The sequence below is a fragment of the Diabrotica virgifera genome, chromosome 9, assembly GCF_917563875.1.
Source record: "Diabrotica virgifera virgifera chromosome 9, PGI_DIABVI_V3a".
Lineage (NCBI taxonomy): Eukaryota > Metazoa > Arthropoda > Insecta > Coleoptera > Chrysomelidae > Diabrotica > Diabrotica virgifera.
Window position 1 is genome coordinate 37,005,347 of NC_065451.1, and position 19,265 is coordinate 37,024,611.

At 32.9% G+C, this 19,265-nt stretch overlaps 2 protein-coding genes across 7 annotated transcripts in view; both read right to left on the minus strand.

Annotated features, from left to right (window-relative positions):
* Positions 1-19,265, minus strand: part of LOC114340562 (proton-coupled amino acid transporter-like protein CG1139) — a 212,350-nt gene that overhangs the window by 81,761 nt on the left and 111,324 nt on the right. For 2 of the 6 annotated variants that reach the window (XM_028291321.2, XM_028291322.2), the window contains exon 1: positions 227-431. The exons of 2 other annotated variants lie outside the window; for them this stretch is intronic. In XM_028291321.2, the coding sequence (XP_028147122.1) occupies positions 227-246 (20 nt within the window). In that variant the 5' untranslated portion in view covers positions 247-431. Of the gene's footprint in view, positions 1-226; positions 432-19,265 lie in introns of those variants that run through there. 2 more of the 6 variants (XM_050661957.1, XM_028291319.2) reach the window with 2 other exon arrangements.
* Positions 13,655-19,265, minus strand: part of LOC114340561 (proton-coupled amino acid transporter-like protein CG1139) — a 59,702-nt gene continuing 54,091 nt past the window's right edge. Inside the window, exons 8-9 of the mRNA XM_028291317.2 lie at positions 14,533-14,709; positions 13,655-13,867 (exon numbers count right to left, since the gene is read on the minus strand). Coding sequence (XP_028147118.1) covers positions 13,770-13,867; positions 14,533-14,709 — 275 coding nt within the window. The 3' untranslated portion in view covers positions 13,655-13,769. The remainder of the gene's footprint in view (positions 13,868-14,532; positions 14,710-19,265) is intronic.

Consider the following 19,265-nt stretch of genomic DNA (forward strand, 5'->3'; position numbering starts at 1 on the left):
AGCTAAATTGTAAAATTATAGATTGAAAAAGATATGACTGAAGTTATAAATAAAAGTCAAAATAATGTGATAAATGTGACTGTAATGGAAAGAATCTCAAATGCATAGGTGATATATTAACACAAAATTGTTATTTACAAACACACCAAAAGCCAAAGATCAAATAAAGGGCATAAATTATTTATCTGTCTGATTATTATTGTAATAAATTTTATAGTAGACTTACTTGGAACTTGCATCTGCCATAACGTGTTGCACTACTAACAATAATTAAGGTAAAATTGTAAAATAATAATATATTTTTTGGATCATAGAATTTCAATAAATAAACGTTTTAAAAACCATTAGTTTTTAATTTATGACAGTACATTCTTGACAATATCCCACAAACGTCACATCGAAAATAGTTAACAAAAACAGGTCAACCCAAATTTAAAAACAAGGTGAATAAATATAGACTATAGACTCTCAACTGAAAAACTAATCGTTTATATGTCATTTAGTCCAGTCTTCAGAACTACATATATTTCTAAAAATGCGACGAACGAGCTGGATTTTGTGTAGATGTCAATTCTTGGGCCCCAAAAAAGATGCAAAAATGTTTGCCACCCTACTTCTGGTCTTACCCCTAAAACCCATTAGTCGAGGAAATGAAACTGAAAAAATGGCAAAACCTCGAAATTTTTTCGTCCAGCATCGATTTGTACAAAAATTTGGGATTAGGCTTTTCACACCCTCCAGTTCATTTTCTATATTGAGCCGTTGTACGCTTTTGGCTTTTTAAGAGTGAGAACTACCCCTAATTGTAAAAAATTATAAAATAACATTTTAAACTTTAATATCGTCAACATTTGGTTCTTATTAGTTACATAATGAATGTTTTGTGCTATAATATATACTATCATAATATTTTAACCCTTAAAACCACCCTTTTTGGAGCTATATATAAAAAATTTACATATTTTAAAAGAATAATTTCGGCTTGCATCGATTTACATAAAAATTTGGTATTAGAATCATCTCATCCTGTACTTCATATTCTATATCATGCTTAAGGGCATTGATTATTTTTAGGGGTGTAAACTAGCCCTTATTGCCAAAAATCATATAAAAACATTATAAACTTTAATATGAGTAAAATTTGGTTTTGATTGATTAAGTAATGATTGTTTTATACTTTAAGATATAATATCATAATATTTCAACCGTTAAAAATCACCCTTAATAACATTACAATTTTTATAAGTAGATAATTTAATAGACCTATACAGAAAAAAAGAAGTAGAATTAAAGAATTACAAAAACATTTATTTACACAAAAATACGAATTTACAAATATGTACAAATACAAATACAAATAGTTTTTTAGTTATCTTCCAGTATGCGAACCGGTTCTGTTATGTGGTATTATACATTAATTGAAAATTATCCACAAGCGGACTATTCGAATTTTTCGAAAAAAAAATCGTTTTATAAATATAGCTCCTTCATTTTTGTCGATAAACAGTTTTTTCAAAAATGATTCTGTAGGATTTTTGAAGAGTTATAAGACTGTGTAAACTAAATACCATAAGATTTCTTAGTTTTTAATTGGGGTGGGTTTAAAGGGCTCGAATAAGGGGGTGTTTGCTCGTAAATAGAGGTTTTAAACAGCTACGTATATCTCGCTAACTGTTCACTGAAATCAAAATCTATGCACAAGGGAATTTTAGCTATTAAAAAAGCTATAATTTAGTAGTCCATTATTTTTTTCTTATCTCTAGTATTTTCGGAGGAATTTTGAAGTAAATGGTGAAATATGGAAAATTGCAAAAAATTAATTTTTCTTTAAACTCCAATTTTTCTAAAATTCGTCCTTTTAAATAGGTTAAACTTCTTGGGTGTATTGATAATACAAATATAAAAGCAATTACGAAAAGGTGAAGACCAATTTTTAATTAGGAGGGTAGTTAGGGGGTTGTTTTCACTGATTTTTTCATAAAGAAAAGCAGGCACCGACTTTTTTTGATCATAAGTCGCTTAGTTTTCAGGCTAGAAACTTTTTAGTATTATTTTTTGAAAGGTCTATACTTGAAAACAGATTATTTAAGTTTTCCTCTAAAATTGCAAAGTTTTTCCGTTATTTGGCTTTGAATATTTCAAATTATGCATTTGACGAAAAAAGGTAACTTCTAGCATGCCGTATCTCGGTTTGTATTGGCCTTAAATATATTCCAAAAAAAGAATTTGGTTTGTGTTACTAAAAGATACAATTTTGGTATGTATAGTTTTTTGACTACATGCGTATTTTTCGACGTATTCTCAAAAAACCCTCTAAGTCGATTTTTTCGTCGAAAAACTGTTACTTTCAAGCGCTAACTAACTAATAAAAATATTAGTTTTACGAAGAAAATGTATTAAACATTTTTTTCTTAGAATTACTTTTTACAGCGATTTACATGGCTACAATGAAATAAAAAATTCCCGCCCCGAGATGGGGTGGCAACCACCCCCAAGGCTTTAGCGTACAGCGGCATGATATAGAAAATGATTCTTGGACTATTTCCTACCTTCTACGAAAATTTCAAGTAAATCCATGCTGGACGAAAAAATTGCGAGCCAAAATGCTTCATTTCCTTGACTACATCACCTAATGACAGGGGAGCCCAAGAGGGGATTTTTGCAATTACTCGAGCGCGTCAGATTATCTAAAGGGGAGAAACCTGGTACCCTGCAGATGTACCTCTACTATATATATGTATTGGCTCTTAAGACAGGGAAGTCCGTTATAGTCGGACTATCCTTAAAAATGATCGAAATTGTCAGATTAAGATAAGGTAAGTTAAGTACATGCAAAAGAGTGTATGTTTCAAAAATCTGACCATTTGAGCGGGGCGTAAGGAAATGGGAGAGTCAAAAAGTTCCACAAAAAAAAGAAAAAGCGAATATTTCGCGAAATGAACGACAGATCAAAAAACTAAAAATTACGTCTTCAATATTTTTCAAAAATCTATCGAATGGTACTAAACATGACCCTCCACCCACGGAGTGGGTGGGGGGTAAATTTAAAATTTTAAATACAAGCCCCGCGATATTTCGCAAAATGAACATCAGATCGAAAAACTGCCAAATACACTTTCAAAATGTTTTTGAAAAATCTATCGAATGGTACCAAACACGATACCCGACGGAGGTGGGGTGGGGGTTACTTTAAAATATTAAATAGGACCCCCAAATTATTATTGCAGATTTGGATTCTTTGCGTAAAAATAAGCAACTTTTATTCGAGACATTATTTCGAATTGTGGATAGATGGCGCTATAATCGGAAAAAACGATTGCTGAAGATGGAAAATTTAATCAAAGAGTGGAAAGTCTTCACTAAAATGGAAAATTGGACTTAACTTTTTTTGGATTTAGAACCTAATAATCACAACGCAATAGGTCCCCCTAAGGCTCGAGTGACTGCAAATTTAGCATACTTTGCTCCCTTACCATAATGGAAAAACGGTAAACATCGATTTACCAAGAATATGTACGCCGTTGTAGAAAAAAATGTTTCAAACAAACGATGAAGCTGAGATAATTATGAACAAAAATATTTGTTAGCACTTTTTGTATCAGCTGTGACTATCACTCTGATTACTGTCATCTTCAATTCCATTCTACACTCAAACTACTGGTCCGGGCTCTTTAAATCCGCTGAAATAATAATAATCCCAAAATCAGGAAAATATCTAAACGAGGTTTCTTCATATAGGCCAATAAGCCTACTACTAATCAATACTGTTACAAAAATTGAACTCAGACACTAAGTTAGATTTCGAAAAGACAATTCAGCGATACAGCAGGTTCACAGAATAGTGCACATCATAAATTCTGCAATGGAAAGCAAACAGTACTACACAGCTGCCTTTCTAGATGTTAGTCAAGCCTTTGACAAGGTTTGGCACACAGCACTGATTTTCAAAATCAAGAAATATCTTCCCATCGCCCACCTGAAACTATTAAAATTCTATCTAAATGAGAGAGAGTTTCGAACAAGAATGAATGAAGGTAATTCCAATAATTTTGCTATAAAATCTGGTAGCCCACAGGGCAGTGTTCTTGAACCAATATTATACCCGCTATACACAGCAGATCTACCCTATAATAATGAAACCGCCACTGGTACGTTTGCAGATGCTGCTGTCAGCTTTGCAGCAGACGAAAATACAATTATAGCATCTAACATTCTACAGATACAACTGAATGAAATCGAGACGTGGTCAAACAAGTGGAGAATTAAAACGATTGAAACAAAATCAGTCCAAGAGACTTTTATCTTCAGAAGAGACCAGTGTTCCCCAGTTTCACTTAACAATATTCAACTTTCTCAATCCTCTAGCACCAAATACCTAGGAATACAGCTTAACTCAAAACTCATTTGGAAAGAGCATATTCTTGGGAAGCCAAAACAAATTGAACTAAGAATGAAAGATCTAAATTGGTTAGTATAGTAGGTAGAAAATTGAAAATGACTCTAGAAAATAAAATCCTTGTCTACAAAAATGTCATAAAACCTATCTGGACGTACGGAATACAACGCTGTGGATGTGCGAGCAAGTCAATACACCCATATTGTCGGCGTCATATGAAAAGTGCCTAAGTCCAAGTTTGACTTAAAACTTTATCTTATTTGACCTTATTTGACACAGTTACTTAGAATAGTGTCCGTCAGCCTTCTCATAAAGATATATCTATTTTTAAAATATTATTACTTTAAAACTGGAGTTAGGCAACTTTCATTTTTGAAATACGGAAAAATTTTGGAGTTACGCACATTTAATAACGAAAATCATGAAGAAATAGGCGTACCTCCATAAAAAGTCGCCAAAAATAAACTGTGAAAAATGCTTAAGTCGCACAAGAAAAACAAATGTGGGGTTTTAAGGATAATAATGCTAGGTGCTTAGATGTAGTTAACACAAAAACTATAATAATATGATTCAAATTGAACTTACCTTCAGTTTACACTATTTCCATGAAGATATGTTAGCTTATAATACTTTTCTTGAAGATATAATACAGCAGCGCATCAAAAGTATATCTAACCTCAATGACAATGATGGACTTTGGCAAGGTTCATGTGATTCACCCAACGCCGTGCAGTTGGGTAGAATTTTTTTTTGTGGTTCTAGCGACATCTATTGACTTTTTTGAACTTGTTTGTCTTGTTATGCATGCGTACCATAAATATTAATCAGATGACGCAAAAATCTCATTTTTGCTTATTTTGGGACTTGGGCACTTTTCATATGAGGCCGACGATATTTCAAAGAAGGGAGGAGAAGACCTCACCAAGCCAATAGCCTTTGCTCCGCAGGCAGCAAATTAGGTTCTGCATTTGTATTTTGATTGCTAAAGTGTGTGACTTAATAATAAAAAAACCATGATTATAGGTCAGCTGGTACTCTCTAACGGCGCGGGGGACGATCTTATGTGTATGATTTGTTTGTGAATTACAAAAACAAGGGAGTCTATGAAATTTTACTATTAATTATGTGTTAGTGTATCAATACATTGATGAGAGCAGACTCCACAATAGAAAATCAATGGAACACCATAAGCAGTATCATACTAAACACAGCGAAAGAAGTCCTAGGAACAAAGACACAACGGAGAGAAGAAACATGGTTCGATGAAGAATGCAAACAAGCTATACAGGAAAGAAATGAAGCACATAAGAATTACATACTCAGACGTACTAGAGAGAGAAAAACAGAATTTGAGAACAAAAGACGAAGAGCAGATAAACTGTGCAGGCAGAAAAAGAGAAAGTACGAAAACCAACGGATACTAAACATAGAGAGGGAGTTTAAGGAAAACGAAACACGTAATGCATACCATCTTATTAAACATTTAAGACAGGGATACAAACCGAAGACTAGCCTCTGCAAAAATAAGAAGGGTGAAATCATTAGCGATATGGACGAAATTAAGATAACCTGGATGACATATTTTAAGGAAGTATTAAACCAAGGGGCACAACCACCATTACAACAACAGAGGCAGCAGCAGGACAACAAGAGCTGGGGGAAGATGGAGAAGAAAATGAATTAACTAGACCCCTAACGCTAGAGGAGGTCCAAACGGCAATCCACATACAAAAAAGCCATAAATCACCGGGAATAGATAAAATACCGGCAGAACTACTCAAGCAAGGAGGAAGGAATTTAACACAACAGATGTACCAGCTAATACGAGAGATATGGATAGAAGAAGAAATCCCCCAACAATGGAAGAAAAGTATAATCTGCCCTATTCATAAAAAAGGAGACAAACTGTTGTGTCAGAATTATAGAGGCATCTCTTTACTTTGTTCGGGATACAAAATATTCACAAACATCCTTAATCGAAGACTTCAACCTCTCACGGAAAAAATCATCGGGGAATATCAAGCAGGGTTTAGGCAAAATAGATCTACCATTGACCAACTATTTACAGTTAAACAAATACTAGCCAAAGCATGGGAATATGACATGGACGTTTACAATCTCTTTGTAGATTTTAAACAAGCCTATGATTCAATAGATAGAACAATCCTACCTAATATATTGGAAGAATTTGGCATACCATCAAAATTAATACGACTAGTGCAAATGACAATGACAGAAACAGAAGCACAGGTATGTATTCAAGGACAGATCACTGATGCGTTTACGATAACGCAAGGACTGAAACAAGGCGACGGACTGGCTCCAACGCTTTTTAATCTTGTTCTTGAATATGTAATTAGACGGTTGACGGTAAGCGGAAATAACATATTTACAAACAAATCTACCCAATTAGCAGCATACACAGATGATATAAACATAATGAGCAGAACAATGAATGCAGCGGAAGAAACCTACGTGGAGTTGAAACAGAGTGCAGAAGCAGTAGGGCTAGCAATAAATACAAATGAAACAAAACTACTCATACAAACTAGATCAAATAGACCGGCGCAACAACACTTTATTGACGATATAGAACATGTGAATAGATTCACCTACTTAGGAATGGATCTGGTTGCAAGCAATGAAGAAGAACCGGAAATAAATAGAAGGCTTATGCTGGCAAATAAAGCCTATTTCGCGATGGGCCACATATTCAAATCGCGAGACGTACACCGGAAAACAAAACTCCGGGTATATAAAACAATAATCAGGCCCATAGTAAGTTATGGCTGCGAAACATGGGTGGTGACACAGAAATCTGCCAATGCATTAGATGTGTTTGAAAGAAAAGTATTACGTAGGATACTGGGCCCAATAAGTGAAAATAACAACTGGCGAATTAGGTATAATAGAGAAATATACGAGCAATATAGCGAACCAACTCTAGCACAATACACTAAACTGCAGAGATTACGATGGGCAGGGCACGTGGTCCGCATGCATGAGAATAGAATCCCCAGAAAATTGCTAAATGCAAGAATGCAGGGAAGAAGACCTGTTGGAAGACCTAAAAAGAGATGGGAAGACGAAGTCGATGAGGATGCCAGGAACTTCCTGGGAACGCGTTCATGGAAAAGAACAGCGGTAAATCGAAATGATTGGAGAAGCTTGTTGAAGGAGGCCAAGGCTCGATTTGGGCCGTAGTGCCATTGAATGGATGGTATCAATACATTATTAGAAATTTGCTATAAATACTCTGTACGGTTCAATCAACCAAGACGAATCTGGGCGACACTAAACAGAATTAGAACAAACTGTGGTAGGTGCTACTCTGACTCACTTTTTAGATGGAGAAAAGTACCCTCTCCAAATTGCGATTGCGGTGCTTAAAGACAAACAGTTAAGCATTTAGTGGAGTATTGCCCCATCAGATCGTACAATGGGCAATCCGTCCGATTTTTTAGTGGCGACTAAGGAGTGGAATTAATATATATACCAACTAAATTTTTGTTTATAAAAATTAATTATTATTATTTATAATTTATTATGTATTATCTTTATCAATATATACAAGAACTGTGATATAGCCATAATCTAAATAAATAAATAGTGGTAAAACATGTCTGATATAATACATAAATGTAGTTTAAATATCGTAAATTATGAAGAAATTTTAAGGCTGACAGTCGAAGTATGACATCACGACTGTCATATTGTTATTATCACTTTATAAATAAAGGTTGAAAAGCCAGAATTTGCCTATCTCAAGCCTTTGTAATTCCTATGTAGTTAAAATTCTGCTTTCTCTGCAGGTTTTTCTGCTTAGGTATAGTTTTTAAGACCATACCAACATAATTAAGTCTTAACTTTCTATGAAATATAGTTTTTTAGTGATATTCACCAAGCAAAGTTTAGGAACTGGAACTTTTGTGAACCATTGTCTTTTGTATAATAAAAATGGTAATGTGATGTGCCCCGCATTGTAAACACTATAGTGAAAGAGGTATACATAGATTCTTTGTGTTTCCAGACGATCTGGTTAAAAAAAAGAAATAGATTTCACTGCTAAGGTAAGAAAATATAGTGAAGAAAAAGAACTGAATTTTTCGCCCGTGGTGGAAGGCTTACAAATTATGCCACCATGAGAAGCACTGTCGACATGTCATATCCTCTCCATATCAATTCTCCCAGCAGATAGAATGAATCGTTTTATCAGAAATAACACTTGAAGCAACCGGCGATTTTCAATGTCCAGAAATCCAGCTTGCTCGTCTCGTTCTTAGAGATAAAATTTCTGACGACTGGACTAAAGTATTTTTGCTTACAAATGACAATGCAATAACAATAAAACAGTCAAAAAAGATTATAAAAAATTAAATAATTGAATAACTTTAAAACAATATTAAACCAACACTATTTCAAAAATATTTTAGCATAAACTGGTTATAGCCCGATCAGCGAACGCAAAATTTTACGAAAACCTCCAAAAAAATAAAGGAAGGATGAAAATTTGGGAATAGGTAGTTAAAATTGTCGATTATTATATAAGAAAAAGTTTACAATTCTACATCCCCTCCATTTTACAAAAATTGTAAAATACGGGATGAAAAATTTTTTCTCGGGGGTGAAAAAATATACGTCAAAATAAGTCCGGAATTGGATAAAATGACTAATTCTAAGTAACTTTTGTTGTTTGTAGAGTTTTTTTACTAAGTCAATACTTTTCGAGTTATTTGCGAGTGAATGTGTTCATTTTTAACAAAAAAAAAAAGTTTTTGGATGGTTTTTCGGAGATAACTCAAAAAGTAAGTATTTTAGCGAAAAAAATATTCTTGGTAAAAATATAGCTTATAAAAAATTGAAAAACATGGTGTATGCGTGAGGTCTGCAGACCCAGTAGAAGCAGAGTTGCAGCTAATGAAATGTAGGTTCTTCTTCGTCAAATTCCAAATCGAATATTTCATTGTGAAATAACCAAAAAACGGAGCACTTTTCGGGGAAAATCCATTACAACTTTTTTAAAGTGTTTAAAAAGAGGTTTATTTCTGTTTTTAAAAAAACTTCTAACATTAAAAGTAAGTGAGTTACGCTCAAAATATTGTTGGTCCCTTTTATTTTTTGGTAAAGAAATGGCGAAAATCGCCCCTTAATTAGCTTCTCAAATAAAATTAATCGTTACCGCTTTACAAGTTACTTTACTTATGTATTGTTTATATTATCTATAAGTTTCATTGGTTCAAAGTGCTCAGTTTTGAAAAAAATTGGGTTTAAAATAAAACATTTTTTTTTTCATTTTAAAAAAAATCGTAATTGGTTATGGAATTAACTTAAAAACAATTAGGAATACCAAAAATATCAAAGAGTAATAAAATGTACGTTTTACTTTTCTGAATATTTTTGAATTTTTGTTTTCTTGTTAGACAAAAATTGGTTATGATATGGCTGTTCAAAATTCGCCTAAACTCGTGATTAGTTACTCGTTCAAGCCATTTTAACTACAGCTTTTTCAAAACGAAGCACTTTGAACCGATGAAACTTACTGATCATATAAATAATACATAGACAAAGTAACTTGTGAAGTGGTAATGTTAAAATTTATATGTGATGCTAATTAGGGGGTGATTTCGCGATTTTTTTACCAAAAAATAAAAGGGACCAGCAATATTTTGAGCGTAATTCACTTACTTTTAATACTACCAGTTTTTTTAAAAAACAATAATAAACCTTTTTTAAACACTTTAAAAAATTTAAATGAATTTTCCCTTAAAGTGTTCCGTTTTTGGGTTATTCACATTGAAATATTCGATTTGGAATTTGACGAAGAAGAACCTACTTTTCATTAGCTGCAACTCTCCTTCTACTGGGTCTGCAGACTTCATGTATACACCATTTTTTTCAATTTTTTATGGGCTATATTTTTGGTAATATTTTTTTCGCTAAAATACTTACTTTTTGAGTTATCTCCGAAAAACCGTCCAAAAACATGTTTTATTTTGTTAAACATGAACATATTTACTCGCAAATAACTCGAAAAGTATTGACTTAGTGAAAAAACTCTATAGGAGAAAAGTTGTTTAGAATTAGTCATTTTATCCAATTCTTGTCTTATTTTGAATTTTTTTTCATCTTCCCCTCCATTTTTGTAAAATGGAGGGGATGTAGAATTGTATATTTTTCTTATATAATAGTAGACAATTTCAACTACCTATTCCCAAATTTTCATCCTCCCTTTATTTTTTTTTGGGGTCAGATTGTTCTTTGATCGGGCTATTAGGTATATAAATATAACTAATATATTTTTTAATTTATTTTTTCTATTTAATTAATTCCATAATGTAAACAGGACATTCTAAATTTTCAAGTAAATATCAACAATACCGGTTGTGACAATACAGGTAAATATCAACAAACATACTGGTTGCGATATATACAGTGTGTCAATTTGAAAAGGTTCCCACCCCAATAGTTTGGTCGATATATAAAATCTAAAAATATGCAAAAACACGTCAAATTAATTTATGAGGGAGGCATTTTGTAGACCAGTTTTCAACTAAATTACATCAACTCTCTAGCGAGGGCGGACCCCAAGACCTTTAATTAAAAGGAGGGTTGAGTGATCCCTCATTTTAAAGGTCGTTCAGCCACCTTTTCAAAATATGCCACATAGATATACATTATAGTTTTTACATACTTATTTTTTCATTCGTTCCTATACTATTCTTTTATATCTTTATATCTATGTACCTACTGTCAAAGAATTTGTGGGTTGCTTATTCTAATAAATTTCCGAATGGAATGGAGCATTATCCAAAACTATAACAGATGGTTCAAGTAAACTTGGAAGCAGTTTTCCTTTAGACCATTTCACAAGCATATCCGTATTCATGTTATCGTGATAATCAGCCGATTTTGATGTGTTTCTTTTAATTATTATACTTTCTTAAAAAGTCCCAATTTCTTTGTGAAAGACAACAGCTCTTTTACACAAAGCTTTTTTATTGTCTTTCTTTTTAACCTAAACTCAATTATACCCAATGTACCTACTCATTCAATGTTTAAATAATATTGTTTATTATATTGATGCTGATATTCTCTAAGTCATGTGTAGCCAAACTATTCTTAATTTTTTCTTCGTAAAGAGTTATATCTGGTAACGCCTACCTTTCACTCTTACTTCAATGGTAAAAGTGGTTTTTACTCTAATTAATATATGGTCACCCCATGTTTAAAATGTATTCAATATTGTTACATCCTGACTTTTACTTTCCGATTTGATATTATGAAATCAATCTCATTTTTTTGTTATTTGATTCGGGCTCTTCCATGTTCAGTTACGGTTGAAGAATGAGTTCATTACAAAGAAATTTTCCTGATGGAAGGAGTGAAGAAGTCTGTTAACTCTGTCATTTCGCTCGCCATATTCAAAGTTTCCCATAGTGGATTCTGCCTCATCTTGTTTGTACACCAATTTGGCGTTGAAATCTCCAATTATCGTTGGTTAATCGATTTCTGAAAGTTATATAGCTGCTCTGATATCGTAATTCCAGTGCCGATAAAATACAAACACACACACACGATATCTTCATAACATTGATCAACTTCCTCATCTGATTGGCTCGTAGTTGATGCGTAGCGTAAGCCTGTATAATTGTAGGTTATGTATTGAATATTAAGCAAAATTTACTCTGGTACATGGGGTGGATAAAATTACAAATGAAGAAGTAATACGCAGAATAAATAACAAGCCAGAAGTTCTACTGAATATAAAAAAGAGAAAACTTGAATACTTAGGCCACCTGATGAGGGGACAAAAGTACACATTCCTACAAAATATAATGCAAGGAAAAATCCAAGGACGAAGAAATCCAGGCCGTAGAAGAATGTCCTGGATGAGAAATTTGAGAGAGTGGTTTGGCTGTACCACTAACGAATTGTTCAAAACAGCAGTAAATAAAATTAGAATCGCCCTAATGATATCCAATCTCCGATAGGAGAGGCACTCAAAGAAGAAGAAGACTCTGGTACACACACCTTTTATTTTAATTATGGTTGGTACCCTTTTTTGATGGATGCCTATACCAACTCCTCCGACAGATGACTCTTCGTTTCCTCTGAAATTGAATATATTTCCAGACTTAAATAATATTGGGTTGTCTCCTTGTTGCCTAACTACTTATTTATACCGAGTATATCCCATTGGACCTGTTTTAGTTCTTCCTTCCGTTCTATCGTTAGAGAAGTACCAATATGCTCGACTTATAGTGAATTGTTGTTACAGTTTGTACGTTGTAGGCACGTATATGCATATGTGGTTTGGTATGGTGGCGTCATCTCTACTAGTCAATCTTAGCACCCACTACTCCAACTTTGTTCTGACCGTCACCTTAGTCAGGGAAATTGGAACTGCCGTGGACTGAGGGACGAGGGACGTGCACTTAGATGTATCCACATGAGGGGAAATTTGGCCTTCAAACGGTGCTCTGGCCAAGCTGTTGGCGAGTTTTAGAGTGTTTCACTGAGTGCAAACACAGTATCATGAAAAATTAAAAATCTGATATAGAACATAAAATGGTATCTTCGGATGGTGAAATGATCGTGAAAAGCAATAGTTTTAAGTACCTACCTAGGATCAGTATTACAGAGTAATGGAGAAATAGATGAGATGCATGCAGTAGAATTAGGCCTGGATGGATGAAGTGGAAAGAAGCGAGTGGTGTGTTGTGACAAAAAAATTCCAATGAAGCTGAAGGGAAAATTCTATAAAACAGCCATAAGACCGGCTATGATGCACGGAACTGAATGTTGTGCAGTGAAAAAGAAAGAGGAACAACGAATGCATGTGGCGGAAATGAGAATGCTTAGATGGATGAGTGGAGTGACAAAAAAGGATAAAATTAGAAATGAGTATATTAGGGGAAGTCTAGGTGTGGCACCAGTTGATGCCAAAATGAGAGAGCATAGGTAAAGATGGTTTAGTCATGTTCAACGTCGAGACGTTAATCACCCAATACGAAGAATAGCTGAAGTGCAGATTCCTGGAAGGAGTAGGAGAGGAAGACCAAAGAAGACCTGGGGGGAGACGATAAGGCAGGACATGTTGGTAAAGGGGATTAACATTGCTATGATCCAAGATAGAGTTGTGTGGAGAAATGCAATTAGGGAAGCCGACCTCGCATAGGGATAAGGTAAAGAGAATGATGATGATGATGATGATGATGATGATGATGATGATGATATAGAACATAATAAAACGCACAATTTTTGTTTAATAATTATATGGACTTTTAAGACATTTACAGAGTTTTATATGAGCACATTATTAGAATCCATAGTTAAATCATAAAAATCTTCTAAATTCGGTTTCTTCTATTGATTAGTCATCTAGAATTGATTTAGTTGAGTATTTTATGATCAATTCTTGAACTATGTTATATATAGAAGTATATGTCCCAACACAAAGGCCGAATATACCTAAAACAATCATGTTTAAAGGGTCTAGCCGATTAATATAGGAAAAAATGCCCCCAACTATATTTCAAAATTAATATTACCATGCTTTTTTAGATACCTAGAAAATTAAAAAGTATTTTTTCGTTTTTTGATAAGTATCTTCGTTTCTAATCATCGTAAAAACTTATTTTTTTTTAATTTGCAGCATTTGTATTGCCTACAGGAATAACCATAATGCTCATTCTATAAACATATGAAAAAAATCATGGAGATAATAATTTGGCACCCAATAAATAATATATTTTTTTTCTCCATTTTGTTCGGTCTAGTTTTTTAAACGAAGTTTAAAAATTTTAAGAGCAAAAAAAATTAATTTCGCGGCAAAAATTTTGGAAAAAATACTACGCTGTAGGCAATAAAAAATTCTAAAAATTAAAAAATAAATAAAGTTTTTACGATGATTAGAAAATACGATATGGTCATAAAACCAAAAAAAAAACACATTTTCATTTTTTTGACGAGTTATGGGTGGGACTAGGTGTCTAAAAATTTATTTGGTTGAATACTTTTTGATGTATAACAGTATGGTATTTTTGGAATATCGCTGGGGGCATTAGTCACTATCTAAACCAGCTAGACCCTTTGATCTAATATTTTTATACCTCAATTCTTACTTCTATACATACCAATGAGAATTATCAAAATATCTTTCCATAGACAAATTTTTCCAGGACCTAGCCTATCGGGCCAATGAGCTGCAAGTTCAATGATTGCAGGGAAAACTATTCCAAGTGCAGATAGACAAAATGTACCAACTAATGAAATGATGAGTCCCAGCAGTGGTACTGTAATGGCCAAAACAACTGTAAAATAGTGAATTTAATAATAGGCGACCAAATGACTTATCAAATTTTCGCAGTTGGATTCAACTTGATGAAATTTGTTGTAGATATTCGATTCGTAAGAGCCTTAGGAAACTTTGTGAACTAAAGTGATGGTGACGAACAGAAAATTGCATTCTTGAAAGATGCATTTCGAAGTGATGAGAAATGATAAATTTGTAATTCGGAAATAATTGACGGAATTTATTCAATGGTACTACTCGGGTGATATAGGCATAATGATTGATACTCTGGGCTAATTAGCAAAATACAAGGAAAAGTTATTTACCAGCAAATTTATTGCTGGAATCGAATCTTATGATTGTATATATTAATAATATAGGTATGCAAAGTCCGCAGATAGTGTGCTACTTTTTTTATAAACATAATGGCGCCCGAAAATCGTGTTTTTTTTCAATTTTTGCTCTATAACTCCAAAGATTTTAACTTTACACCAAAAACACTCAAATAAAAATTCACCGTAATTAAATTCTGCATAGAGACGTGTTTTTCCCGATTTACTTCGACGAAAATTTTCCCCGGAACATGCGGGTTTTTCCAACAAAATCTTTAATTTTCAAATAAAATTTTAGATAAGTAATTGTTTATTTATAAATAACTAAATACCTTAGTAGTATAAAAGCTCTTTTTGTATAGATTATAGAAACCGATGGAAATTGAATGAACACTTTAGCAACAATTGAATTGTTAATTAATTTACGGTCGCTATAATAACCAGAATAATTATGATACATAAGAATAACTATGATTTTTGTATAAAAGGACACTGTACCTATTTAATGTACTTTACAGAATTGAAATTAGACTATTTAAGCGGTCTCAGGAATATTTTAAAATTATAAACAATTTTTTGGTTTATAAACGGGAAATATTAAATTAAATAAATCATGAAAACGGTATTGGAAAAAAAGCGGCAGGACGCTTCTTTTAAAAGAAAAACGTTTAATGGTGATGAGTGGTTCCTGAGATACAACCGGTTAAATTTGACCTGCATTTACGGCAAAGATATAAACAATAGGATCATAATTTTCAAACCATCACCTTTTTATTTTTATCCTCTATCTTCACACCAATTTTCATATCTTTAAAATAATCATGACATATATTATTATTATTAAAACTATCGATATTACGAGTGAAAATTGCCAAAAATAGCAAAATTCCAATCAAAAATCAGGTTTAAGAAAATGTAATCTCAAAAGTTCAAAATCGGTATACGTTAAAAAAATGCATATTCTCAGCCTCCCATGGAGCCTTCTTCATTCTTTTTTTGTTCCCAAGTAACCCGAGTAGAGCCATCTAACTAACACATTATTAAATGTCAAACTTGCTTTTGTTTTGTTATAATAGATTAATCTCTTTTTAAGAAAAGAAAACTAAATATTTTTCCAGTTGTAGACTTTTTTAGATAAACTTACTGCAAGTGTACCTTTTAACGTTAAAAACACAAATATTCTCATTTGAAAGCTGTATAATTATTTAAACAATCTTTATTTAAACAAATTAAAAATTTTGTTTTGTAAAAATAAGTTAATTTATTATAACAAAACAAAAGCAACTTTGACATTTAATAATGCGTTAGTTAGATGGCTCTACTCGAGCTACTTGGGAACAAAAAAAGAATGAAGAAAATTGCTCCATGGGAAGCCGAGCAAATGAATTTTTTTAACGTATACCGATTTTGAACTTTGAGATTACATTTTCTCCAACCTAATTTTTTATTGGAATTTTGCTATTTTTGGCAATTTTCACTCGTAATATCGATAGCTTTTATTATAATAATATATGTTATGATTATTTTAAAGATATGAAAATTTTTGTGAAGAAAGAGGATAAAAATAAAAAGGTGATGGTTCGAAAATTATGATCTTATTGTTTATATCTTTGCCGTAAATGCCGGTCAACTTTGACTGGTTGTATCTTAGGAACCACTCATCACAATTAAACGTTTCTTCTTTTAAAAGAAGCCTCCTGTTGCTTTTTTGCCAATACAGTTTTCGTGATTTAATTTAATTCAATATTTCCCGAGATATTCTATTTGTTTATAAGCCAAAAAATTTTATAATTTTAAAATATTCCTGAGGCCGTTTAAATAGTCCAATTTCAATTCTGTAAAGTACATTAAATAGGTACAAGTTTCTTTTTATACAAAAAGCGTAGTTATTCTTATGTATCATAATTGTTGAGGTTATTATAGCGACCGTAAATGTTTAATTAACAAAAGACTAAGTTTTCACTCTAATGGCATATAACATATCCCACCAGAATGAAAACAATGGGAACCTTCTCTGGTTACACCTCCGAGGCTTCTACAATTTGCAAGCCATACGGAGGTGTAACCAGAGAAGGTTCCCATTGTTTTCATTCTGGTGGGATATGTTATATGCCATTAGAGTGAAAACTTAGTCTTTTGCTAGCAGTTGCCGCTAGGGCATCTATGCCATTTCGTTCGTTGCAATTCGGGACTGCACGCTGGGGTTTGTTTTGGTTGGATCGGGGAGAGCAGCATATGTGCCTCCTGATGAGAGACTAATAAGTTTCGAAACCGGTAGAGGTGCTTGCGGCACTCTCTGATTGGACTGGAATATGGTTCGGCTGTATTTTCGTTTTGCAACGAAATTGAAAATGGTTATTCATTTTTTGTTTAATTAACAATTTAATTGTTGCTAAACTGTTCATTCAATTTCCATCGGCTTCTGGAATTATAATCTATACGAAAAGAACTTTTACGAAATTTTAGTTGAATATTAAAGATTTTGTTGAAAAAAAAATTCCTCTAAGTAAATCGGGAGAAACACGTCTCTATGCAGAATTTAATTACGGCGAATTTTTATTTGGGTGTTTTTGGTGTAAAGGTACAATCTTTGGAGTTATAAAGCAAAAATTGAAGAAAAAAAACACGATTTTCGGGCGTCATTCTGTTTATAAAAAAAGTAGCACACTATCTGCGGACTTTGCATACCTATATTATTAATATATATGTTACAGTTCAAGTTGATTCTCAGTTAGAGTTGACTCCAACTAGTTGGAGTTAACTCCAACTGAAACGAGCAGTAAAAGTTGATTTTAAAAATTTAAATCAACTTTTACTAGTTGGAGTTGACTCTTCCTGGATCGATTCAGTAAATGTTGATTATACGAGAATCTCAAGTGCATTTTTGATGAGTTTGCGTTTCTTTGTTTTGACTGATTCAACTACTTATTAGTATAGTCTGTAACGTCGCCCCCGTTATATAAATTATTCTGATTTGATTTTTTGCACAAACTTACTCGAAAGAAATACATTCGTATAACAATCCTTATAACAAATACACAGGGTGTCACGCGGTACCGCGGTCGAAAAATTGTTTAATAGTTATTTATGTACCAAGTCAGTAAAGTGGCTCTTTATCTAACGAGTCTGATATTACGAGCAGAGGAAGCGAAGCGAGCAACAGACGCGTTCGATAAAGAGTATTGAGGTGGTGTGTACAAAATTGTATCGTCAATCATAAAAAACATTAACACTTACTTAAAACTTTGAGGAAATTTTTTTAATTTTAGACGAAATAAAAAATTCGTATGACAGTAATGACATATGACTTTTGCATGATGGCCGGTTTTGATGTTTAATCGATAGTTATCAATATTGCATAGCGACGTAATTACTAAATCTGTAAAGTTTTGATTTATTTTGTATGAATATAATTGCGAAACACTATAGAATTTTACTTTTTGACATAAATTTTATTAATAATAAGATAAATTTTGTACAATATTTTTAATAATTAAAGTAAATAAATTTTAATTTCACTCAAATAAATAATCGATTGCTGCCATTGACCACTTACCTTCAATCTCGGTTAATTTGATTAATAATCGCGGCAGGTAAAGTAACATTCTTCTTTCAATACAACAAAGTGTTATTATATTGCCGAAATTAAGGGCAAATGAGTACAATAATGAATGATTTTAGTGACGTTTGGCGATAAACAATGATTTTAAACAAATTCTCAAAAATAATTTTTTCACTTCGTACAAATTTTTTTTAGATCCTCTGGGCCTTTTTTTCTCTAAAATTGACTGTTGTCGAGTTATTAGCGACTTAAAATTTGAAAAACGCCAAAATAACCATTTTCAAGGTTCAATAACTCGGTTAAAGATAATTATTGTGAAAGTCGAGCGAGCGGCCGTGGAGTAACGGCGTAATCGCTGGTCTCATACGCCAGTGCACGTGGGTTCGAGCTCTGCCAAAGACAAACCATTTTCATTTCCAATAATGACACGAGCCGTCTCACCGTGCCTCGGAGAGCACGTTAAGCCGTCGGTCCCCCTGGCCTAGTGTACATCGACACTAGTTACTTGAAACAGGGTTAAAGATGTAATTGGCGCCGGAACTGTCCGAAAGGCAAAAATGCCATACGATATTATATAATATTATGAAAGTCAGAAACTAAAAAAAATCAAAGATTAAAGCTACCTCTATAAGATCCTGAAGAAATTTTTGTCATTATTTCATTAATAAGATATTATTTTTA